The sequence below is a fragment of the Pollachius pollachius genome (assembly GCF_949987615.1).
Source record: "Pollachius pollachius genome assembly, chromosome: 3".
Lineage (NCBI taxonomy): Eukaryota > Metazoa > Chordata > Actinopteri > Gadiformes > Gadidae > Pollachius > Pollachius pollachius.
This window is the reverse complement of record NC_136936.1, coordinates 17,652,269-17,678,703: the sequence shown is the minus strand read 5'-3', so window position 1 is coordinate 17,678,703 and position 26,435 is coordinate 17,652,269. Positions and strand designations below refer to the sequence as shown.

Sequence of the window (26,435 nt, the reverse complement as noted above, 5' to 3'; positions counted from 1 at the left end):
CGGGCACGGACACACACACACGCACAAGCGCACACACACACACACACACACGCACACTCATTTGAGTACAAAATGTACACAGACGTCCCCGCTGGAGCACATAGCCCTCAAGTGGTACAAATCTTCCGGAAGAGACTGAATAGAGCACGCTGTACTACATCAGAGCCTTGCCGTTCCCCTCCAGGGGCCCCAGACGATCCCTCAGAGAAACCGCACCGGTCCCCGCAGTAAATAAACGCCCTGCCTCGCTGGGAGACGTCTTCACACGCTATGCACACACACACCATGCCTCCGAACACTGTCAGTGCACACTGACAGACTCTTGGAGAATTGTTATTCCTTGCAGCGAACATTAAATAGAGGAGAAGTAAGGGGAGGATTTTTTGCTGATAAAGTCTTCCCCTCAATATTGCTGGGTACAAATCATTGCCTGAATATTGGAAGCAGAGTTCCATACGACCCCAAAAGGGTTTAAAGTCGTACAGATGCTTTCTGCTTGTGTCCATGGTCAAACTACCATGAAACCATCCCCTGTTCTCCCTAAAGGAGAGCCTTCCATCATCAGACTTGGTACTTCTTGACCAAAAATAACAAAAATATGCTTCTTGACCAAAATACATTGTATACAAAAATACTAAAAACAACCAAGCCTCCAGAGGTTATTATGCTTATTATAAAATGGTGAAAAAGTTAAGAGAAACAGCTCGGAATGGGCTTGACATCCTCCTATGACTGAGTAATCACTTTTCCCCCTCCCATTCCCCCGACCCCTCCCTCCCGTATGACTGGAGCAGGGGCATCGGCCAATCGGACGGAGCCTTACTTCCGTCTGGGTTGAGCGTGGCGAAGGTGATCCTCTTCTCGGCCGAGCCGGCACTGTTGGTGACCTTCATCTGCAGTTCGTACCAGGTGGCCTCCAGCAGGTCGTACAGGATGTAGCTCTTGGTGAGCGAGGTGCGCTGCGCCGTGGTCCACGTGGCCGAGTCCACCGCGCGGTACTCCAGGATGAAGGACGTGATTGGGCAGCCGCCGTTGTTCCAGCCAATCAGGTTGAGCCGGACCCTGGTGGAGTTGATGCTGGTGAAGAGCTCGTGTTCTTTGGCAAACTGGGGTTCTGGTGGGAGAAGGGAGATGGGAGGTCGGGCACCAGCAGAGGAATCACGCGTTTTGAATGATGTAACGAGAGGGAGCAGAAAAGACTGAGTTTCTGAAGATAAAATACCCCATAAGACACATCTTCCCCTCTTCTCCCTTCCTCCCTAGGTTTCTCCATCATTGAGTAATTTTGCATTTCACACATTTTTGATTGACAAGCCAGAAGGCATCCCTGAACCAATCAGGGAAGAGATGCCCTGATTGGTTAGTTATGAGCCAATAGCAGTCTAAACTTGACATAGAGAAGCAGACAAGTAAACTGCATACGCAAATGATAATCTGACAGTTAAATAATGGCAGACGGATTGCTTGGCCATTTCCCACAATTAACTCAAATAATAGCCATTCAACTAAAATGTAATAGACATGTTTTCTGAATGCTTTAGAATGTATGTCAATTATGGAATTAAGCCTATTGATCCAAAGAACAGATATGATTACTTCAAAGTGTGTTGAACCATAGGATCCCCAATTTTAATAGCTTTAGGACTCATCCTTCTAAGCAACCTTAGAATTAGACTTTAATCCTTCCGGTGAGATTAAGCATTAATGAATCTACGAGGAGAGTGGATGCTGTGCTGAGGAGTAGTGTGTCGTCTGAATAACATTGGAGAGGGTTTGGCGTTCATTACCCTTCCCATGAGTCTTGGCCTCGATGATCTCACTGATCCGCCCCGGCCCCACGGCATTCTGGGCTGTGAGCGTGAACTTGTACCAGGTGCCACACTTTAGGTTCTCAAGGCGGTACGAACGTTCGCTGGGGCTGATGGGAAAGCTGCCCCACTGCTCACTGTTGTCCTCAGAGTACTGCAGGATGTAACCTGCAAGGGTCAGGGGTAAAAGTCAGAGGTCAAGGGATAAAGGTCAGAGAGAAGTGGAGAGAGAAAATGATAGCGAGAGTGGGAGAAGAGTGAGGGTGAGAGAAAGAGAGCGATCATGCAGATACTGAATGATACATAAAAAGTACACATTTTAATTTTCCAAGTCCAAAATGTAACAATATCATTCAACTGAAAGATGTAGGGTTAGTAGGGCTGATATGATGATGTAAGTATACATCATTTATAGCATAAGCGTATGTAAAACTGCTTCACTAATGCACTTGGAAGTCTTTATATCCTATCGAGTGAGATTACATTCATGAACTTTGAAACAAAACAGCAATTCAAAGTTTGCATCTGGTGAAGCTCATGTCCAGTGATGGATGATGCCTGACTCCAACAGTGTCCCCTCCACCGGGGAGGGAAGTGGGAATGGCCCTCAGCTGCTACTCCGGGAGGGAGAACACGCCTTGTGACCGGCGATTAGCTACAAGGATAAATCGCCAGCGCATCTTTGATTGTGCCGCTGTGATTGGTTCCCCCTCGAAGATGGAGCACTTTAATCTTCCGCTCTAACACATCTAATCGTCACCGTTACTTTTTAATCCTGCCAACCGGCCACTTTTCCAAGTTGTATCAGAGGAAAGCCCTGAACGGTCACACGGGACAACGAAATAACACCGGGAATTTGGATTAAACGCTAGTGTTTGACATGAGGTCAGATTGTCATTAATGACAAAAGTGGATCGGAGGGTTGTTAGAGAATCCAACAATCTGTGTAATTCTGTGTGTTAGTGTGTGTGTGCTTGTGTCATACTAACCTCTAATGGAGCTCCCTCCATTGTCCCCCGGTATCCAAGACAGCGTGATGGATGTAGTGGTTGTCTTGGTAACAGTAAGGCGTGGCTGGTCAGGGGGGACTGTGGAGAGGAGTTTATGACTTTGTGAGATTACCGGTCGCCAATTACTTAGGAAGATATTCAGCATAGCTTTCAAAACTTCTTCTTTGTTCTTGGAGATTCTTAACAGTATTGTCTTTAAGACACATCTTTTTCTTGAATCCAAACTAATAGATTATTACAAGATCATGTGTCACATGCAGGTATTCTAATTAATTAAACTTTCTTATCCACTTTCGATGGTACCATTGCACAATTGTACTTCTAATAGCGATCTTGTATGGCAAGGGAACTGTGTTTTTACTGTCTTTACATCCATATTCATTCAGAAATTTAGCAGACACTTTTGTTTACACTTTTACATGACTTCCAGGTGAGTCTAAGAACAATCTATGCATACCTATATTGATATTGAAGATTTATTAACTAAGAAAATATAAATTGTGTACTACTGAGTTTATATCAAGGTATTCATTAAATTAGAAATGTGTATTGTTAGAATTATTGTTACTGTAATTACTTATAAATGATCCAATGGGACTCATGAAAGACGGCAGTGGTGACTATCAGAATTTGAGAGTGTGTGGCGGTCGGAACTGACTACTAGTCCAATCACATGAACCGGCTCAATTAAACTCCCCAGCTGTAAGACTTAGCAAAGCGTCTCGTGACGTCAGCTCATCCTACCTTGAACCTGCAGGTTAAGCGTGATTTCATCTGAGCCCCAATTGTTGCTGGCCACACAGCTGTAGTTCCCAGAATCCTCAGCTTTCACAGTGCGAATGATGAAGCTACCGTTGCCATGGACGCTCCTGCGTCCATCCACCAGGACAGGACTAGGTGTCCCGTTCGTGCTGGACGAAGAAGACAAGAGAAAGAAATATGACTTCACTGGACTCAAACAAGCAAACACAAGCAAACACAAACAAGGATACACGAAGAATCTGTATTCCTTGCAGATTTACATAAAAGCTGTGTTCCCAGAGGTTTACAGTCCATTTTAACTCCCAACACACAGATCTAAAACTTGGAGGGAGGAAGAGAGAAACCATAGCAAACTACAAATTAAACTACCACATATTTTTTAAATTTATTCCATGAATAAATATCCCATGTTCCATGGTGATGAATTAAACACACAGTGAAGATATCACACTGTAACGTAGGGAACCGCTCGCTTCCTTACTTTCCCTTGAGCCACTTGATGGTGGGAGGGGGGTCTCCCACGGCCTTACAGGGGAGGACGATATCCTTCATCCAGGGTGTGGTCACTGTACCGTTGAAGGTCAGGATGCGGGCCGGAGCTGAGGGGCATCCCAGTGGTATATAAACATACATGAAGCATGCAGACATGTTCATATGTACACATCAATACACCCACCCACCCACCCACACACCCACCCACCCACCCACCCACACACACACACACACACACACACACACACACACACACACACACACACACAGACACACACACACACACACACACACACACACACACACACACAAGCACACACATTGAGGCCACGGGGGATTTAGCCATCAGTCCTCCCCCACAGAGAAATCTACATTTCCGTTATAATCACATCAGTTATAAACCCACAAGTCCAAAAGACTTTGTCACGATGTGACAGGTCATATAGTCACACAGACCCGTTGGGGAATACGTTTTACCAAGGCATGCATTTGTGAGGACACCATTTGTCATGTAACCATATTACTTCCAAAGGGAAACTGAAATGCAATAAGTAAAAGAAGGATTACCTTTGGCCAGGGGCTCCACGGTGATCTTCTCGCTGTTGTTGCCGTGGCCGGCAGCGGTCACCGCCACCACCCAAATGCTGTACTGCCTGTTGCGGGCCAGGTTAGGGATTCTGTAGAAATAGACGTCCGGAGCGGCCTCAAACTCGCTCATCACCTAGGGAGGCACACACGATACGTGGGGTTAACAAATGAAGATGTGAAGAAAACACATCGTCAAATCATCACACTGATTTTGAACGCACCGTCTAATCTGAAGCTTTTTCAACATCTCCATAAAAAGAGCAACCATGTGCAGTATGGACCTTCTGCATGGGTTGCTCTGAAGATGTTTACGTCTCCATTGAACTGTACAAGAATCTCAACACAATCTCCAATCTCAATCTTTTTGAAGGTGCTCCACTACCATCAAAGTGCTCCTGAGCCAGCACTAGATCTTAATGACAAACCCCGTCTCCTTATCCAGCAGTGATGGCCACAGCTGGGGTTCAGAGAGGTGTAACCCTGGGGCTCAGAGAGGTGTAACCCTGGGGCTCAGAGAGGTGTAACACCCGGGGTTCAGAGAGCTGTAACACCTGGGATTCAGAGAGCTGTAACACCCGGGGCTCAGAGAGCTGTAACACCCGGGGTTCAGAGAGCTGTACGCACCATGGGGTGGAGGTTTGAGCAGAACACGATGTACTTCCTGATGATGCCGTTGAGCTTCAGCGGCGGGAGCCAGGACACGAACACCACGGAGCTGGTGGAGGCAGCGGCCTTCACCCCGGCAGGGGGTCCAGGAACTATAGGTATCAATCAATCAATCAATCAATCAATCAACCAATCAATCAATCAATCAATCAGTCGGTGTGGATGCATTTTAGGCTTTTGCCCTCTGTGGTATAATGGACTCCACACATTGTGCTATTTTGACCTTCTTGTATGATAATTGTATGGATTGTATCCAAAATGATAACATATTGATTGTCAGCTTTGTATTGTGTGAGTTGAATCTAGTCAGCTAGATCAGCTGGCAGATTGGCCGTCCCACCAGATGACCCGTTGACCTATCTTTCCGAACATATTTCTACGATTTGTTGTGATACATGTTCTCTGGGTCAAAATCATGTCATGCGTCGAGTCCATGAGTGATCTCACTGCATGAAGGCATTCAGATCTTACCGTCCTCTTTGGTGCGGACGTAGATCTGCTCGCTGCGGACCCCGTCCCCAGCCCGGGTGAAGGCCAGCACCTGGATGCTGTAGTTGGTGTACTTCTCCAGGTAGTCCAGCTCCAGAGAGGGCTGGGCCGTGGTCACGTTACGGATCTCGCCCAGCTCTGAGGCGGGGGAGAGGGACAAGGGTATTGTATTCATACAATCAAATACATACAATTGTCAATTTGTATATAGCCATCAGTTCAATTTGTGTTTCATTTCAACAGAGACCATGTCTCCTGTAACCTGTTTCAACACAAACAAAAGTTTAATACATAATAGCGACCTCTTTGTCATGATAATTGCCTTTATTTATTACTGAGGATGTACTGAGGCTGTTAACAGTGCATGTCTCACTCCCCCTAGTTAGCTGGGCTCATATATCTCCTCCCCTCTCCAATATTCCTCTCTCCTTTCCCTTTGCTCCTCTGCTCATGTGTCCCTCTCTGTCCTTGACTATCTGGCTCACCAGTGTGACACTCAGCATTGGGCCTCCCGTGCAGAGTTATTGCCTGGTGAATTATGGATGATGTAGATGGAGGTTGAATCAATCCTATGGGGCCTATGGGGGACAACCCATAGAGAAAGAGAGACATAGACTGAATTCAAATCAAACATATTGTTGAAATTGTGTCTCCAAAATCGTAAAGGTTTTTCAGCGATATGGATCTGTTGATGCAACAGATAAAAATAGCAACCAATCACTATACACGATAATGGATATGATGTTGTATATGATACGGTTTGTGTGTGTGTGTGTGTGTGTGTGTGTGTGTGTGTGTGTGTGTGTTTGTGGTGTGTGTGTTTGTGTACAAATGCAATACTGGTAAAGCAAACGAAAATGGTTTCCTATATTAAGTGAACCCTTTCAGAAGAACATGGTGTTGGTCATTTCTGATTAAATGTGCATTATTGGCTCTGGGGTTTTTCCTTCAGAAATTGGATATGTATTTTACCAAGTCATGCATTACCAGAATGCAATAAAGTGAACCACAGTCCAGAGAGCTACGGGGCTGCAGGGCTGGTACCCACTGAGCCTTGGTCCTGCAGTGCCCCCTAGTGGATAATATGGGGATAACCAACCAAGCACTAACAAATGGAGCTCAAGCATCCATTCTTGAGTAAATTATGGTGATGGTTCAGTATAACAAATGTGTTGTTTAAAACATAAGACTGTGTTCGTGTATAAGTGTGTGTGTACATATGTATTTGTGTGTGTGTGTGTGTTTGTGTGTATGTGTATACATGTGTGGGTGTGTGTGTGTTTGTGTGTACATATGTGTTTGTGTGTGTGTGTGTGTGCATGTGCGTGCTTGTGTGTGTCTGTACGGTTGTGTGTGTCCGTGCATGCATGTCGGTGCACGTGTCTATACTTATGTCTCTATGTGTGTGTGTGTGTGTGTGTGTGTGTGTGTGTGTGTGTGGTGGTGGTGGGTGTGTGTGTGTGTGTGTGTGTGTGTGTGTGTGTGTGGTGTGTGTGTGTGGTGGTGTGTGTGCGTGTGTGTGTTCACTGTACCTCCATCTGGCAGGTTGGCCCAGTAGATGACCCGGTAGCCCTGCAGGTTGCCGTTGAGGGCCTCCCGGGGAAGGGTCATCCAGGACAGGGAGATGACCTCGGGGGACTTGGCCACGGCCAGCACGTTCTCGGGGGGCCGGGAGGGCACTGCCGGGAGAACAGGTGCACATACACACAGCCATTGTTTTGATGGTGCCTTGAAGATACTGAGGGGAATAGAGTGGGGAGTATGGATAGGCTACGTGTTGTAAGGCTATTCGTATAAATACAATGTATGTAGCCTAAGAAACATTTATAAAAAACTAATCTCTCAATAAATAAGGGTATATTCGGGTATTTGAAGAAACAAATGGGGACTTGCTAACGGAACCAGAAACGGTACAATCGACTATAGGCAGGTCTTTATTTGTGCTCATGAATTCTATACAACAACACTACCATCTAATGGACATAGTAAGTATAGCGTTTTTGGATTTTCTTGGTCTAATGTCATTTGTCCGATGCCCAGAGGATGTTTTTCTTATCACCGAAATTACTTTCTTCACACATTGTACTAGATTCAATCAAGTATTACACAAATCATATTCCAAAACATCGGGCCACATTGTCCCACTCACACAGTGCCACCAGCCTGATGTTATTTAACACAATCCACAATGTCCCCACTGATGTAAGCATGGATATCAAACCCTGCTGCACCGTGGTGAACATCTTCGTTAAGTGTAGTAATATTGCCTCATGGAAATGAAGAATCCCGTCCATGTCACTGTTTTCTTCCCGCGGTTGGTCTGGACTCTCATCCGCCCTCTAGTGGTCACAAACCGATACAACACCTCTTTAAACTTAAAAACCCACGTCCTCACCGTCCTCCAGGGTCTTGGTGACCACCTGCTGGGAGGAGGGCCCCGTGCCGGCCCGGTTGGCCGCCTGCACCACCACACTGTACTGGGTGAACTTCTTGAGGTTGTCTAGCAGGATGCTCTCCATGGTGTCCCCGGTGGTGTCCATGCTGATGATGGTGAACTGGTGGTTGCCCCCGGGGCTGTACTCCCTGTAGCCCACCTGGTAGCCCCGGATCACACCGTTCTGCAGGTGTCTCGGCGGCGGCTGCAGAGCATGTCGTTTTTTAATAAAGGTATAGTATTTATACTTATATAAGAAAGGCCTAATCGCATTACTTATTGCTCCTTGTTTATGCTCTGCACTGTGTCACATAAATGGTAGATGGACTGCATTTATATAGAACATTAAGTGGTGCTGGATTCTTGGCTTACCTGATTTGTTCTTGCCCTCAATGTCATATTATCGGTATTGTTGTTTTAATATATTAGCGTATAAGACTACACGATATGGGGCTGTACATTTCAACATTCAAATGCAATGGCAGGCCTCCATTTTGGAAGCATAGGAGCATGGGGATCATCATAACGTTGTTTTGGTCATCCGTTTAGTAGTTAATCGATAATTGTGGGGAGACATTATGGGGTTTGAACCAGCCATAGCGTTTTTCATCCCTGAACATTTTTCATTATCCTAGGGTACAACTACGTTGATTTAGGATCGTACAGTAGAACGCCAGTCTTTGGTCTCCATAGGGTGCAGTATCAGCAGCAAAAACTCCCCTGGATGCATTGTGGGTATTCATCTACCAGCCCTATTGCTCTCACACACTGGATGGTTATGATGTCAGTGGGCTACCGTACCTTCCAGCTGACTTTGATGCTCTGCGGGGAGGTGGGCTCCAGAAGGACGTCCTGTGGGGGGCCGTCAGGGGCTGGAGACCAAGCATGACATTCAGCATTATTGACGTACCACAAGGTGACAATGTTCAAGAGGTGTCACTTCCTGTTTGACAAAGTAAAAGTCCTTTCAAAGATTTTCCCTCATCTGTATTCACTGACATCAGCTACAATTAATGTGTCAGCAGCACAGCGGCGGAGAAAAAACCTCACTTGTTCTTCCACCACAAAATACCACACATTAGAACCACTAGATGGTGCAAATGTGTCGCAAATATGTTGCAGCGGGCACTTACAATAATTCAAATTATAAATGTCTAATTCTTTGAAAAAATAAATAAAAAGCTAGTTGCTCTACTTGACTATACTTGCATTGACTCTTTGGAAGATGCAGAAGTATTAAAAAGAAGAAGAAAGGAAGTCAGAACTGTCCATGTGAGAATGATAGCACTTTTACGTTGTTGGTTGCCTCTGCTGTCTCACTGCAGACTGACCTGCTTCGTCTGTGGTGATGGTCAGCTCGTTGCTGGGGTTACTGTTGCCGATGATGTTCTTGGCAACCATGCGGATGTTGTAGGTGGAGGAAGGGTGCAGGTCGATGATGGTGGCCTGGTTAAGCTGGGGCGACACGTCTTTGGTTACCTGTGCTGATAGCCATGATGCTGGAAGGAAAATACATTATATCAGCAGATTTCCTAACCTTAGTAGCATAACATGCATGTCTTTTGATAAAGGAAGTAATATATGTAAACATGTGTTGGAACATACAAATCGCATACAGAAAGGCCCCATTGCATTACTTCTTGCTGATTGCACTTAAAGTGGTGCTTGATTTTTCCTGGCTTACCTGATTTGTTCTTGCACTCGATGTCATATCCTGTGATTGGGCTGTTACCGTCAAAGCCCATGGTCCAGCGAAGAGCGATGGTCCGATCTCTGACCTCTCGGATCTCCACCTCAGGGGGGTCCGGTGGTTCTGCATGAGGGGCGAGGGAGAGAGAGAGAGAGAGCAGGAGTGATAGACACAGAGAGGGAGAGAGAGAGATAGATCCAGCCATATTAGGATGTCATCATGTCTATCGGGTGATTTCCCAGGTGCAAGATTGGTGGAACACATACTGTGCGGCAGAATAAACAACGACATTGATCCAATGTTAAATCCATGAACACAAGAATGAATATAAGACGTCAGAAGGACTCTCTGGACGTGTGTACCTGCCCAAATACCAAGACCCAGAGACCAGCCCACTACAGAGGCAGGTACCATGGGGCTCTTCATACTGGACCAGCGCTGTGAGACTGGCCTTACCTTGCACTGTGAGCTGGATGATGCCCCGGTCCTCCCCGAAGGAGTTGATTGCATGGCAGGAGAAGAATCCGGAGTCCTCACGGACTGTAGGCATGATCTATAAACAAACCATGAAACACACATGCAGGGCATTATGGGATATGAGCCATCAAACTCAAAAATACAATTGTTCATCCTCTTCTCAATACTTTCTGATGCTGATGAAGATAGTAAATCATTCTGAAGTACTAAAAATATGATTATCCTCTCGCTGACACTAGATGGTTATTTGTGTCACATTGCTGCTTCAATCAGATTTATAAACTAAAACGGTCTTGGTGCGGTCACTCAACAGGCCAGACTATTTGAACCCAGATCATAAAATAGAACAGAATGTTTGCATGTTCTCCAAGGCTGGACGAACAGGGGCACACAATGCAGGCTCTTGTTTTAGATATTTTCTGTGGACTTCTGTGTCTATAACAACAGCACATTGATGGGACTGGAGAGGAGAATGTGCAGAAAGAAAGAGTGAATGACATGTAGCATTCCACCACAGGCGAGAGTTGAACTGGGTTGTTACAACGTGTGCTAATCCAACTGGTTAGCAAACCAGCACTTGCTTTAGCCGCCAAGCTTCCCGAACCGGCTGTTTGCCAAAGGAGAACCAAACACCCTTTATCAATGCTTATTTCTGGGACGGGGCTGCCTGTAGCCCTGTATACTACCCTCCTATTCTAGGTTGTGTTAGCATTAAAGGGTTGATACTATGGCCACAGGCATAGTATCAACATAGGGTTGATACTATGTGAATGTGATTAGCCTTTTCCTGTGTGGAAATCAGCCTTTTCCTGTGTTTTTGTGACAACACAAGTCGGAGCGACCACCTAAAAGTAGGCTGGATAGATCCAGCCTATTGTGGATAGACCCAGCCTATTCAGTGGACAAATGTTGTTTATCTATCCATCATACATCTAGGTGGACACTTCCACCAGTGATGTCACTAAATCTCAGGTGGACGCTCACACCTGTGATGCTTCTAAAACACAGGAAAAGGCCGATTATCAAACGGCCTGAAACGGCTAACCACGCAAACATAGCTGACATAACATCACCCCTTTAAAACTTTGGCGTCAAATGAACACGCAACGCTCGTGACGGCCTTAAAAGCGAGGCCGGAGAGAAGCGGGATGACCCACCACCAGGGTGGAGATGACCTCGTCGGCCACCTCCTTGACGGTGACCACGTAGCGGCTGGTCTCCGGGTTGATGATGCGCTCCTCCTTCTCCCAGCGCACCATGATGGGCTTCTCGCCGTGCGCCGTGCAGCTCATCTTCTTCTCCTCGCCCTGAGTGGCCAGCGTGGTGTTGGGGTACGACGTGATCATGGCCGGGACTGGGGAGGAGAAGTGATAATGTATGTGATCGCACCTGTCGTTTCGCCATCTTCATTGAGAAGATGTTTGGTTTTATCCACAGACTTTTCAGTCAATGCGTGCCAGCGTGTTTGCGTCGACATTTTGCCCAACCAAAATCCCTTAAAATGTAGATCCATATCACGCACACGAGACATCATCTCATTTAAAACCAGGTATCAGTCCAGCAGTGAGCCCTGCATGCCCCAGCCCTGCAGCGACAGCAGCAGCTTCCTCTCCTCCCTCTCACTATGGGACGGTGCAGCGTGGGATTCTGCTCCCCAGGGAGCCCGGGTGAAGCCCTCCTGGAATATACCAGTCTGCTGCCACTGCCACTGCCACACTTGAATGGCGGTGCCTGCAGGTGAATCCCCCCCCCCCCCCCCCGCGGCTTTACTCCTGTGAGTCGTGAGAAGAGGGTTGCGTTCAGAGGCGGACAAGGGGGCAGAGAAGGGGGTGGGGAAGAGAGGAGGAAGACGAAGGAGAAGTAGAAGTAGTGATAGTAGTGGAAGTAAAAGAAGAAAGCGCTGACTCTAAGCTGAACTCTCATTGGTGTGTGTGTGTGTGTGTGTGTGTGTGTGTGTGTGTGGAGTCAGTCTGGCTGTGCATAGTAACCACACACCATGCTCATTAGCAACAGATCTGGTCTGGGCTGCTACTGTGTGTATGTGTGGTTTTTTATAGCAGGACTGATGTATCTGTGCGTGAGTGTGAGCGTGTGTGCGTGCATGCTTTCCATTGAACTCAGTAGAGGCAGTAAACCTAAAGAAACCTCCAAATGTCCAAATATAAAAAATATATATAAATAAGAATAAATACATATTCAATTCCAGTCAAAACTGCAACAATCCCAAGTTGTTGCTTTCCTGAATTTGGCCATAGAAAATGCTCCAAGGCTAAGTAGTACGTTGAGACACAGCTCTTTGATAGTGAATAACTCTATATATAAATATATATATATAAAAAGCGAGTCAATTTGGGGCCTTGAAAGAGCGTAAGAAATTCTGTTAATAATGCACAAGACAATTAGCACTACGAGCGGGTTTCAAACCGGACAACCTTTACAAGACTATTCTGGTTCAGAACCTTAAAAGCTCTCTTGAATGTCATTTCATTTCGCTTGCTTTAAAGACAAGGTCACCATTCATCAGACAGACCGACTACTCTGTGATTTGTGGCAAACATGAATAGAAAATTTGTGATTATTTTCAACAAATTACTTCAATAATTTCACTCTGGTTTAAGAAACATCCACATTTTTCATGGGCAGAAACACATCTCCAGCAACAACAAGATTGCTTAGAGCTTGGTCCAGAATCCTAGCGTAAGCAGTCAAGAGTCGACTATATGCTGCAAAGTTGTCATGCTCCTAGTCATGAATACAGCAGCAGCTCCACTTGGCAGACACTAGTGGAACAGAGATATGTATGTGTGTGTGTGTGTGTGTGTGTGTGTGTGTGTGTGTGTGTGTGTGTGTGTGTGTGTGTGTGTGTGTGTGTGTGTGTGTGTGTGTGTGTGTGTGTGTGTGTGTAAAACAGAGTAGAGAATAGTAGTAGTCAGAGAGAGAGGTCCATGAATAACAGTGTCCATGTAAATCTGACAATGGATTCCCGGGCATGTGTGTGTATTCACGTTCATCTCTATATGTATTTGAATGTGCGTGTTGTCTATCTGTCTCAAGGAGCTAAGTGGGCGAGCGCATAGAGCAGCAAGGTGCTCATGACACATCTCAGGCACACTACATGGTCTGGGAGGGAGAGAGGGGGTGAGATAAAGAGAGACATAAAAAAAGAGAGAGATAGAGGGAGAGAGAGAGAGACAATGTTCCCCTGCAGCATTGACTCTGATCTCTCTCTCTCTCTCTCTCTCTCTCTCTCTCTCTCTCTCTCTCTCTCTCTCTCTCTCCCTCTCTCTCTCTCTCTCTCCCTCTCTCCCTGTCTCTCTCCCCATCCCTCCCTTGGGCTCCCACTAGGATGGCGATGATTTAATGATGAGCAAGAGACCACTTTGATTATTCATACATGGCAGACAAGTTCACCTGCTCTACTGTGTGAGTGTGTGTGTTTCTCTCTCTCTCTCTCTCTCTCTCTCTCTCTCTCTCTTTCTCTTTCTCTGACACAAACACACATACACACACACACACACACACACACACAGACACAGACACACAGACAAAGACACACACACACACACACACACACACACACACAACCAAAATGGATTGAAAATATAAAATATACAGCTTTTTGGGTCAACATAGTAACTATTCCTGTATAATCACACAGGTCATATAAGGTTTATTCTAGACTTAGCTAAAAGCCATATGAGATTATGGTGAAAGGTTGAGTAACAATATCATCTCCCTGTACTCTGCTAATAATGCAATCATTAGCAGAGCTCTCTACAAGGTTTACAAGCAAAACAGATTGTTTACAGTGATTTGGTACAGTAGTGAAACGTTAACCTTGAACGATGTTAGTATGTATTCAACCGTTTTGAAACGCATTTCATACCAGTGAATACACTAACACAGGAAAATATTATCACTATTATTATTATAGTATGAAAGGAGAAATTTAAAAACATTCTCTCCAAGCGTCCGCTATTGGCAGTCAACCAACACCCAGTCGCCCTATGAGAGGAACCTCTCAAGTCATTGGTCCATTAAAGATACAATGTCACCTACTTACACACACACACCCAAACCTGGACCCAGACAACCAGCTCCGTGCAATTCCTTGTTCATAAGGCCCCGAGACAGGGGTGTAGGGGGTTGCCGTCTTTCTGAAATTATGGGGGAGGGGGTGGTCTGTCTCCCCCCCCCCCCCCTCTCAAACATGCCAGACGGGGGAGGGGGGGCTCCTCCTGATGCATGCAGTGAACCTCATCTGTTATTCACCCCTCCACCCCCTACGCACCCGTTTGCCCTCCCTCTTGTCAACTGTACCCTTTCACTGCCTCACAAAATAAAAGCGCGCCCTAAATGCACAAAAGAAAAGAAAAAACGACAGGGGGAAAAAAACTAAAAGAGGGGGGCGGGGGGGAAGCGGTGTGCTGGTTGGTTTGGCGTGGCGAGCATGAATCCTAAGTGAGTGTCTCATTATATGGGCCTCTTCAGCCCCCGCCGGTGTGCAAATGTTATTGCTCCTTAGCAGGGCTGATTTCCTCCGCTCCAGATCAGAGACCTCTGAGTAGCACGGGAACATCATCATTAGCCGGACCAAAAGCACCGGTGAAAGGCCATGCGCCACCGGCTAGCGCTGCGTCCGTGTGTGCATGTGTGCGTGTGCATATGTGCGTGTGTGTGTGTGTGTAATAAGCGATTCAGATTATTATTATGAATTTGAATATGAAATGCCAGGCTACAGGAGGCTAGGCTACGCTGGGCTACAGAAAGCTAGGCCAAAGAAATGGCTAGGCTATGCTTTTTTACAGAAGGAACTGTAGCTAAGTATCAATTTTCATTGGCCGCAATGGCTGGGTTGATGTATATTTTTTAATATCAAGCATTATTAAAGGGCCTAACCATAAAACACGGCAGTGTGGTTGGGCAGCGTGGCGAAGGAGAGGGGGGTGAAACAGATAGCGAGCGAATGGACGAGAGAGGAAAGCAGAAGGACAGGGACAGACATACAGAGTGTTAAGGGAAAAGAGGAGGAGACCGGATTGTAAGAGACGTGTGAGAGAGAGAGAAAGAGAGAGAGAGTGAGAGAGAGAGAGAGAGAGAGCTTGCCATGCGCGCTCTCTCTCTCTCTCTCTCTCATTCTCTCTCTCTGTCTCTCTCTCTCTCTCTGTCTCTCTCTCTCTCTGTCTTTCTCTCTCACCTCCGAGGTTTAAGTAGTAGTGGGCTAAACCATGTCTTCATGAAGCCATCGTGGTTTCAACAAGCACTCGTGCCCTCTAAATGCTCCTCTCTCTGACGAACAATTACCAGTTCTGTGGAGCACTTGCTGGTTTCAGTTCAACAGTTCTGACCTTTCACAAGACTGAATTATCTCTAGCTTCTGTGAGTGATCTAGCCATGGAGATCTTATGGACTACCCCATGGCATGGGAAAACAGAAGAATATGCTCATTGTTGACTTTTTAGAAAAACTGAAAATCTGTTTAAAGTGTTACTAAGCTTTTCGGTGTTTCAGCTTTAACGAGGCTTCTTAACTAACTGCAATGTGTTTTGAAATAAACCCTTTAATGACATATCTCTGTCAAATGTATGTAACATTCACATATAGATGGTCATACAGAGGGAATTTAATCCATAATAAGGTCATTGAGTTTTATCACAGTGTATAATGACGACTCTCTATTTGAATAGAGATTTTGTACAGATAAAAAAGCTAAAATCTCAAAACACTGGCGCATTAAGTACAGTTAAAGCTAATCATTGCGTCTTTGGAAGTCGTTACAAGGGATTTAAATCCTAAATGGAGACAAAGCTGCCAGAAAATTAAATACTTTTGGGAGTAAAAAAAAAACAAATAGAAAATTAAGAAATGTTTTCCCTCTGTTTTAGAAGTGAAAAGGATGTGAACAGCTGTGTGTGTGTGCAGGAGAGGCATTGTACGAGTGTGTGTGTGTGTGTGCAAGAGAGTGCAAATAAGGCAAAAGGGGCCATTTAAGGCATCGCTGTTCCCCTGAGTTCTCCGCCCAGATTCTAATTGAAGTATTGACGGATTGAAATGAAGCAGAAATGCAATCAAGAGCTTCACCTAGCCCTTTCGCAACCCTGACATGCACAAGAATTTACCCCAAAATGCTAGCCAGCACAACACTCTAAAGATCGCACAAACTACAACTAACACACGCGTACACACGGACAGATGCACGGACGCCGGACACAATGGCTTAGAAGGCAGGCGGGTCGAGGTGGAGGTGTTGGCTGTGAAGTGCAACAGCCAATAATGGGATCTCCCCGCTCTCTTTCTCAAACCCACTCATGCGGGCTAGGACAGTTTTGCGAGAAAAGCATCTTGAGTGCTTGGCTGCCAGAGGTCAGAGCTTAAAAGGCGTGAAATTTGATATTTCGCTGAGTGACAAGTGAGTGACTGAGCCAGCACCTTATGACTTAGTGTCACAACTGGCACACACAGGAAGCAGGGGAGGTCCCAGCGATGGAACACGCCTCCCTGGGCCATAGGAAACCCACAGCTGTCCCCTGTTAGTAGTAATTATTGCAGTGATGCGGCCGTGTGTCATAGAGGGAATCGATGAATGAACTCCAGTCCCTCTTGGCACCACGTTACGTAATGTAATGTAATGTCCTGCACAATGCACACATTGTATACTTCACACTGTGGACATCTGCACATGGCATGGTTCATCTTTTGGCAATTCCTGTACAAAATGTACAACTCTTTCATTAGGTCCTCATGGTAAATGTTTCGATTTGATATTATTTTTCCTGACCTACAGTAAATGAGGTTTAACTTTATTTCTCTCTATGTTATGTTTATGTTTCTTTAACATGTTTATTACTGTTATGCACCAAACACCAAGATAGATTCCTTGTATGTGGTAATCTTACTTGGCATTAAAGCCAATTCTGATTTTGATTACTCTTAGGGGACTCAATTAAAATGTGAAACCGATGATCCAGACTTAATATGAACATGAAACTATTTACTACCAAAGAATGATCTCTTGATTATCTTTGGATTCAGTCTAATTATGGTCAAATTGGTCCGGCCATTTGTTGAGGAAATGGAAGAAGATTCATGATGAGTAATTATATTGCTACATAAGTTATCTAGAATAATGAAATTAAGGAGATTGCTTTAGAAATCAGCAAAATATCATTATGAAGATCTCATACACACCGACATCGAACACCCACTCAAAGAAAATAATGAATAATGTATCGTGGTTGTTCTATCGCGTTAGCCGCAGAGATAGCAGCAGCAACCGTGAAGGAGTTGAAAGAAAACGTTGCCTACTGGTTATCCTTGCATAAGTAACACTAAAGTAAGAGCCCTGAGGGGAGACAGAATAGCAGTGTGTCAATTCCAGATGATGGGTTTAGATTGTGAATGAAAAGATACCAAATTAAAGACTGATAAAAGACGAAAAAGTTATATATGAAAATAAAAAAACATAATATTGCTTGAACAGCATAACAGATTAGTTAGGTTATACACACATAATAACATGCACTTACACACACATATAGACCCGGGCATGCATCATGAATCCCAGGGTTGTGTAAGCTTTGAGAAGAGCGGTGTGATTGTAACCATGGCAATATAAGCATGGTACACTTCAACCTCCGTTTCATCGTCTCTCAACCAACAAACATACACAAACAGATACATAGCACACACACATTCTTACGCACAAACAAATGCAACGCACGCACACACACACACACACACACCAAGGGAAAGTAGGCCAAAACAGCAGGCTTCCCCAGGGCACATAAGCCCCTGCAGTATCCAAACATAGTGGCACACACACACACACACACACAAACACACAGAAACACACACACACACAATCCCAAACATACACCCATATAGACAAACGCACACACACAGCGCCTGTCCTGTTTTTCTGCTAAGGCACAGAAGTGGCTGGTTGTGTGGTCCAGTCACCCAGCCTGTGACTCCTACGCCCTTGCTTCTGCACAATCACTCCAGGTCGGAGCATGCTCAATGCAGCCTCTCTCGGAGCAGGCTCAATGACGGCATCACAACAAGCAAGGAGAATAACAACAACACTACGATAGCAGAGGAAGATAGGCAGAGAGAAGGACGTAAATGTTGATAGCAACAAAAAACAGCAAAATAAATACAGGGAGAGAGGGGTTTGTAACGTGACCGCAACAACAAGTGTAGTAACTGTATTCTAACTGATGTATGGCAATCGAATTACTGATAGACATTGTCTTGCTCTAACCACTTTATGTCTGGCCCTTTCAGACCCTGAAGAAGTCCAGTCTCTCCAACATAACAGAGTCCAGTATAAGCATATAAAGAATAAAATACATAACCAATTTATTATGTGGATAGGGGAGTGCAAGGTACATCTTAGCCTTGAGTTTATTGAGCAAAAGGACTGTTTATGAACTTGCCTGATTTGTAATATAGATATATATATATATATATATATATATATATATATATATATATATATATATTTGTACGTTGTATTCTCTCTGGAGGAGAAAACAAGACTTTTAATGAGGAAAGTAAGAAGTGATTTTACAGGAATTGAAGCTCCTGCTGTTGGCAGTGAGCCAGTTGAAGGGGGGTGTTTGGAGCTGCCATAGGTCAACTCGCTGCATAGCAACCGTGTCCTAAAGCCAGTCCAACCCACCAATAGAACGGCAGCGAGCGATGGTGTGCCTGCTAACCTCCGCTCTCGGCTTCTTCAGCTACAACAAGTTTGCTGTGCTGTCAACCTCACACAGCATCCGTGTCAAGGCACAACCCCGAGAAATGTGTGAAAAATGGGAAATAGTTTTGAGAAAAGCATGCATGCAATCAATATAGTGTGTTATATAATATTTCTGCGCCAAAAATAATCAGAGGCTCAACAATATTTCTCGTCAATTTATCAATGAGGCGTCTTCTTGGCATATTATGATCGTGTTTGCATGTGTTGCGCGTAGAAGTAAACATTGCCAATCAATTCACATGTACATCTGCTCATGTTAATATTCCATGCAAATGTGGATCCAAGTTAGCCGCCAATAAACCCATGCACACAAACAGAAGGCATCGGTTGGTTTTGGTTTTGCGTACACCCTTTACTACTCAGTGGAGGAGTGAGTCTGGCATTTTACGGAGAGAGAGCGAGAACATCCCACCATGGGGGGCTCATCCTGCTATGGCTGGATAAGAGTTGCTTTGGGCCGTGGGGAGGGGAAAAAAGACCCACTTGCATCTGAAGTCTATCTGATGAGGATGAAACCAGAGGCACCGGACCTGTTCTAGATGTAAAGGAGTGTTGGCCGGACAGATGACCATGCTAAACTTTTAAACTAAGCAATAGAGAATTCACACATGTGCACAATGCATACAATGCAACCCTCATATCAGTAAAATACAAGCATACATGTGATGCCTGCTAGGCATTAAAAAAGTATGCTTTGAAAGCAGTGTCAAGTGTGCATGGTATAAACATGTGCATAACTCCCTTAAGTAAATCCATAAAGCTCAAACAGACATAAGACCTAGATTATATATCAGCATCTGGGATTGTTGGTATAAGATATAGACTATATAATGTATTTTTTATAAAGACTTCTCTCTCAAGCTACTTAATTCGACCAGAATGTAATTGTATGCAATATATGTAATATAATAATGTATTTCTTTTAAATAGTATATTATATCTGAAGCGCTGTTATGTTTCTTGCCATAAACATAAAATAACGTTTTCCGTTTTGTAGTCTGAAGCCAAAAGGTAATTTCAAGAAATAGACAAAAATAATTTAATCAAACCTAATGTATCTCTAATGTATAATACATACATTGCATTACATGCATTATATGTATTGTGAATGTATTATATATATAATACCATTATAGGTATTATAAATGTAATCCGTATAATAAATGCATTGTATAACATGTAGTAGTCGTATTATCACTGTTATGCATAGTACCTAGTCACAGTGATGAGAGACTGATGTTCTGTCTTTATTATGATGATAAAGGTACGGTTTGTAATGGTTTGAATGCTGTACCCCCCATAGCATAAAAAAACACTGTGTCTGAGAGGGAGAGAGAGAGAGAGAGAGAGAGGGAGAGAGCAAGAGAGAGAGAGAAAGAGATTGTGTGTTTGTGTGTTTGTGTGCGTTTAACTGTGAAGACACGTCTTTACATTTGTAATCCCCTTTAAGAAGCAAGGTCGCTTTTTAACAGGGAGGAGGAGGAAGAGGAGGAGGAGGAGGAGGAGGAGGGGGGCGACGTGGCTTACTCTTCACGGTGAGGTACATGGACTTGCTGACGTCGGCGCCCACGTCGTTGCTGACTTTGCACAGGTAGAAGCCCCCGTCGTCCTCCAGCACGTGCTTGATGAGCAGCGAGCCGTTGCTCAGCAGCTGCACCCGCGAGCCGCTGTTCAGCAGGATGGGCTGGAACTGGGGGACCCCCGCTCCTGAGGAGAGAGAGAGAGAAAGAGAGAGAGAGAGAGAGAGAGAGAGAGAGAGAGAGAGAGAGAGAGAGAGAGAGCGAGAGAGAGAGCGAGAGAAAGAGAGAGAGAGAGAGCAAGAGAGAGAGAGAGCAAGAGAGCAAGAGAGAGAGAGAGCGAGAGAGAGAGCGAGAGAGAGCGAGAGAGAGAGAGCAAGAGAGAGAGAGAGAGCAAGAGAGAGAGAGAGAGAGAGAAAGCAGGGTAGGGAGAAAGGGAGGGGGGTGCGGAGAAGGGAAAAGTTAAAACACAAAAAGTAGGTTTTCAATTCTGCTGCCCGTGAGTAGTGTGTAGTGTATACACACACACACACACACACACGTACGTGCGCACACACACACACACACACAGACACACACACAACCACCCACACAAATACACACACACGCACATGAACAAACACACACACACACATACACACACGCAGGGATATGAATAATTAAGTGTGTATTGATCCGCAATGTTGAACTGAGAAGATGAAGAGTGTGATGGGCAATCCAAAACCAAACTTGTGTGTGTGTGTGTGTGTGTGTGTGTGTGTGTGTGTGTGTGTGTGTGTGTGTGTGTGTGTGTGTGTGTGTGTGTGTGTGTCTGCGTTTTGTGTTTTTGGGTGTGCATAAGGAAGATGTGCATGCTTGAGTTAGCTTTATGATATGCCAGTGGGTGGATGGATGCATGTGTGCCTCTGTATACGTGCCTGTGTCTGCTTGTGGGCATGAGAGGGGTTTGATGACAAAGCTTGTCAGATTTAGGGAAGGGGGGATTGTAAACATGTTTCTGAACACCAGACCCTTATCCTTAAAGCGCCCAACAGCTGCTGCTGAGGCCAAGGCAACTGGTGTGATGCAATCAGAACAGACACAATGCTCATGTGTAACAAGCCAGAGAGAGAGAGAGAGAGAGAGAGAGAGAAAGAGAGCTAAAAGGCCTTGCATTGCCACAGGCCTTGAACATAGGGTGCAGTCAAATGAGATTCACTGTTCCGTTTACTGTTGTAAGACAAGGTCTTCCACCCTCATATGGGCTCTGTGTGTGTGTTTGTGTGTGTGTGTGTGTGTGTGTGTGTGTGTGTGTGTGTGTGTGTGTGTCTGTGTGTGTCAGTGTGTGTCTGTATATCTTATACCCAATTCTTTGGATTTGCACTTCAAGGCATTTACGCTTGTTATGATTGCAAGCAACGTGCAAATCTACATGAATTGATCAGTGGATAAAACAGCAGCAGAAACAGCCTCAAACTACATTGTTAAATGTGCACCAGACATCGGTTGGCTGGATTTGTTTTGGCTCTATTAAAAAAATGTTTTTAAAACACAGGGTTTGTATACTTGGGTCAAGCATCTTCAGAGCAGCCCATAGTGTTGCACGATATTGATCGTAATCCACTGCTTTACAGAGCAATACAATCACTAACTGGGTTTAGCCCACTACATTGTCTAACTTAAAAACATTATACAGGCCAAAATACTTCTTTATTGGTATGCAACATCTAACGTCATTCTTGCATCAGTGATAGCAAGACTAGACTTGTTACAATAGTAATATTGCAAATACTACCAGAAATGCCAACATTTTAATTAATATATCTTGAAGTGATTCTATGTGTGCGTGTGTACATATTTGAGTGTATGTGCGTAAACGAATGGATAATCAAAGTTGTCTTCTTTTCCAATGAGCAGCAGATATATATGCACAATTAATATGAGGGCTAGAGACACTTAACGTTAGCATGTACAGATTAGGCTAGTTAGCCGTGGGTTTTTAGTTTTTTAATTAAAATGCAGTCAAGTAGTCTGGGCCAGTGGAGAGATCAAGTGGTGACTTTGTCCCATAGAGAGAGAGAGAAATAGAGAGAGACAGGGAGAGAGATAGGGAGGGAGAGAGAGAGAGAGAGAGCGTGTGAGAGAAAGAGGACAAGAGAGAGAGAGAGAGAGAGAAAGAGAGCGACAGAGCTAGGGAGCGAGAGAGAGTGTGTGCATGTTCCTACATTATGGATTTAGCATACTCAAACAGAGCTTGTCGTTATGCTAATAGCGCTTGACCTTTTCCTCCCGTCGCATCTCTCACCTGGCACCAGCTCGGCTGTTAGTATTAGCGCCGTAGCCTGGGGAGACACTCATCTACCTGCGAGTACGCCCGCCTGCTACAAATCCACGGTGTCCGCGAGACACCGCGGCTTAATATGACATTTGAGATCCTTTTTACAGGAGTTTTTTTTCCAACAGTTAGCATTGTAGCCGTGTCTGTGTAAGTGCTGCGTGTGAGAACATGTGGGTGGAGGTTCTGGGGGGGGGGGGGTTCTGCTAACGATACAGAGTGACGGTCCCCGGCACGGCGACACACAGCTGTAGAGCAGCGGAGAGGCGCCCGGGATATGTCTGCCGTATATAATAAGGCAGGGGGAGACAGACCAGTCAAACCACAAAACACACACGCGCCCACCACACTGCCACGCAGTGACAGGCCCCTTTCAAGGGACTGTGTACAAAGTCTGGAACATTCGGAATGTGCACACGTGAACACGGATGGCTGTTAGACTTGTGTGCACGCACACACACACACACACACACACCCACACACACACACATGCTGGTTACACACGCACATGCTGGATACACACACACATTCACACACTCAAACAGCCCTGCATACACGCACACACACACACACCCAGACACATACACACACCCCTTCATGCACCCAAGCACACACACACATGCTGGTTACACACGCACATGCTGGATACACACACACACACACACACACACACACACTACAGGGGACTACAATTACATATGCCATCCATTTGCATAGCAGCCCACGGTTTGAGTGGGTGTAGCCACTAGCAGCATCCGGAGCACTTCTAATGAATACCTCTCGTCTGCACGGTGACGCGCTCCTCACTATTGGCCAAGGGGGTGTCAGGCGAGGGGCCGCCAAGCTTGTCATGACCGCTTTGATGCTAAGTGTCTCTCGTTCAAGGGCACCTCCACACTGCTTGGCAAGAGGAGCTGCTGGGGGGATCGATCAGGCGACTGTCGATTGCCAGACGATACCCCCCCCCCCCCCCATGTCTTTTTTCTATGCATTCTACATACACACACACACACACACACATGCACAGACACACCTCCCCCACTGTGGAAGTTAATCTGTTGGCTTAATCTCTGGATCCAGGGCTGATGAAGCAAACACCTGGGCTCTCTCTCTCTCTCTCTCTCTCTCTCTCTCGCTCTCTCTCTCTCTCTCTCTCTCTCTCTCTCTCTCTCTCTCTCTCTCTCTCTCTCTCTCTCTCTCTCTCTCTCTCTCTCTCTCTCTCTCTCTCTCTCTCTCTCTCTCTCGGCCATCACAAATGGCTAATCCAAGAGTGATTGTTGCAGTGAACATGTGTGTCTGTGTGTGTGTGTGTGTGTGTGTGTGTGTGTGTGTGTGTGTGTGTGTGTGTGTGTATGTGTATGTGTGTGTGTGTGTGTGTGTGTGTGTGTGTGTGTGTGTGTGTGTGTGTGTGTGTGTGATGGTGATGGTGATGGTGAGCCTAGTGCTACAATGTAGATGTAGCCCAAACACATGCCCACGTATCCGGCCCTTCTATACGTGTGTGTTTCTCCGTGTTGAGGATGAAGGATGTGTCTCAGGTGTCTGGTGTCTGAACGTCAGCGTACCTTTCGAGTGTTCCCACACGATGGTGGGCCGGGGGTAGCCTTCAGCGGAGCAGTTCAGAGTCACCGTCTTCCCGTAGATCCCATCTTGGTCTTCAGGCTGAACCACAAACTGTGGGGGAACTGGAGCATTCACACACAAACACACACACACACGCGCGTGCACACACACACACACACACACACACACACACACACCATAAAATCGTCAATCAATAGCTTTCAAACCACCCCAGCGGACCACCTCCTAGCTCTGCACACCCAGCCACCCACCTCTGACGATCAGCTGGCTCTGGTGCTCCACCACGGCTGCCTCGTTGCGGGCGATGCAGGTGTAGTTGCCGTTGTGGTCGGGCGTGAGGTTGGAGATGCGCAGGGAGCTGGTGAAGTCGATGTTGTCCACGGTGACGCCCAGGCTGACGGGGATGGGCCGGCCGTCCTTCTGCCACGTGATGTCCAGGGGCTGGTCGCCGGACATCACCACGCAAGGGATGAACACCCGCTGGCCAATAGTGAAGCGCTGGAACTCAAAGGGCTGGATGTAGGGGGGCACTGGGGGGGGGCGGAGAGGGAGAGGGAGAGAGGGAGAGAGAGAGGGAGAGAGAGAGAGAGAGGGAGAGAGAGAGAGAGAGAGGGAGAGAGAGAGGGAGAGTTTTGAGTTTTAAAACCTATTTATTTACATATTTGAACAAAAGCAAAATACAGACACAAACAACAACACAATCAACTAAACAAAAAGGATACCTTCACTGTCCCAAACACCCTTAAACATGTCAAAATCTCTCAGAGAGAGAGAGAGAGAGAGAGAGACAGACAGACAGACAGACAGACAGACAGACAGACAGACAGACAGATCGACAGATAGACAGACAGAGAGACAGGGACTGAGGGTAAAGTTATGGATGGAGAAATGAGGATGAGAGAGAGAAATGATGAACAAGAGAGGGAGAGAGATTGAGAGAGAGATCAATTATGAAGAAAGAGAGAGAGTGAGAGACAGAGAGACAAAGACTCAGGGTGACCGACAGAAAGAGTTGTTCCTCTTGGCATTTTGTGTATACCGGCTATTGTTTTTTCTACACTGCCCCAAAGTGGCCCTGAAACCAATATATCCTAGTGTCTATATATAGCTAGGGGGCGCTACAACATATCCTGTCTATATGTACACCTAGGGGACGCTACAATATATCCTGTCTATATGAATAGCTAGGGGGCGCTACAATATATCCTGTCTATATGTATAACTAAGGGGCACTACAATATATCCTGTCTATATGTTTAGCTAGGGGGTGCTACAATATATCCAGTCTATAACTAGTACATGTATAGCTGCAGGAGCTACAATATATCTATATCTAAAATATGAATAGCTAGGGGGCGCTACAATATAACCAGTCCATATCTAATATATGTATACGGGGCGCTATGTTGCTACATAGCGCTGAGCGGATATTAATATTTGTATGACTTTGTATGCATAATCACCTCGGCCCTTCGGTGGCCTCAAGATAACTCAGACGGACCCCCAGTGTGTGGTTCTCCCTGGGCTGGAGGGGGGGTTGGGGGAGATGGGGGGGGAACTGTGGCCATCATTACAAGTCTCTGGCTCTCTTTCTGGCTCTCTCTCTCTCTCTCTCTCTCTCTCTCTCTCTCTCTCTCTCTCTCTCTCTCTCTCTCCCTGTTTGAGGGTCCAGCGATTTTCCAAATCAAAACCAAATGAACGGCCCTTTATAGCTGCTTATTTAATTCACAACAAAGTGGGCGTAATGGACTCCTGGGAAAGCTCCGATAGACACTCCACCAGTGTTCAAGCGGGAGCCCAGCATATTAAATAATGCGCTCGCATGGCTTCCGCTGCTGGG

General features: G+C 45.6%; 1 protein-coding gene across 2 annotated transcripts in view; it reads right to left on the bottom strand.

Annotated features, from left to right (window-relative positions):
* dscamb (Down syndrome cell adhesion molecule b) overlaps positions 1 to 26,435 on the bottom strand; it is a 120,745-nt gene that overhangs the window by 15,620 nt on the left and 78,690 nt on the right. For both annotated transcript variants that reach the window (XM_079731823.1, XM_079731824.1), the window contains exons 9-26: positions 24,847 to 25,125; positions 24,577 to 24,696; positions 20,708 to 20,887; positions 11,574 to 11,770; positions 10,396 to 10,492; positions 9,934 to 10,062; positions 9,581 to 9,748; positions 9,051 to 9,121; positions 8,211 to 8,454; positions 7,348 to 7,494; positions 5,798 to 5,953; positions 5,285 to 5,418; positions 4,640 to 4,793; positions 4,062 to 4,179; positions 3,563 to 3,729; positions 2,798 to 2,896; positions 1,788 to 1,976; positions 824 to 1,114 (exon numbers count right to left, since the gene is read on the bottom strand). In XM_079731823.1, coding sequence (XP_079587949.1) covers positions 824 to 1,114; positions 1,788 to 1,976; positions 2,798 to 2,896; positions 3,563 to 3,729; positions 4,062 to 4,179; positions 4,640 to 4,793; positions 5,285 to 5,418; positions 5,798 to 5,953; positions 7,348 to 7,494; positions 8,211 to 8,454; positions 9,051 to 9,121; positions 9,581 to 9,748; positions 9,934 to 10,062; positions 10,396 to 10,492; positions 11,574 to 11,770; positions 20,708 to 20,887; positions 24,577 to 24,696; positions 24,847 to 25,125 — 2,940 coding nt within the window. The remainder of the gene's footprint in view (positions 1 to 823; positions 1,115 to 1,787; positions 1,977 to 2,797; positions 2,897 to 3,562; positions 3,730 to 4,061; positions 4,180 to 4,639; positions 4,794 to 5,284; positions 5,419 to 5,797; positions 5,954 to 7,347; positions 7,495 to 8,210; positions 8,455 to 9,050; positions 9,122 to 9,580; positions 9,749 to 9,933; positions 10,063 to 10,395; positions 10,493 to 11,573; positions 11,771 to 20,707; positions 20,888 to 24,576; positions 24,697 to 24,846; positions 25,126 to 26,435) is intronic.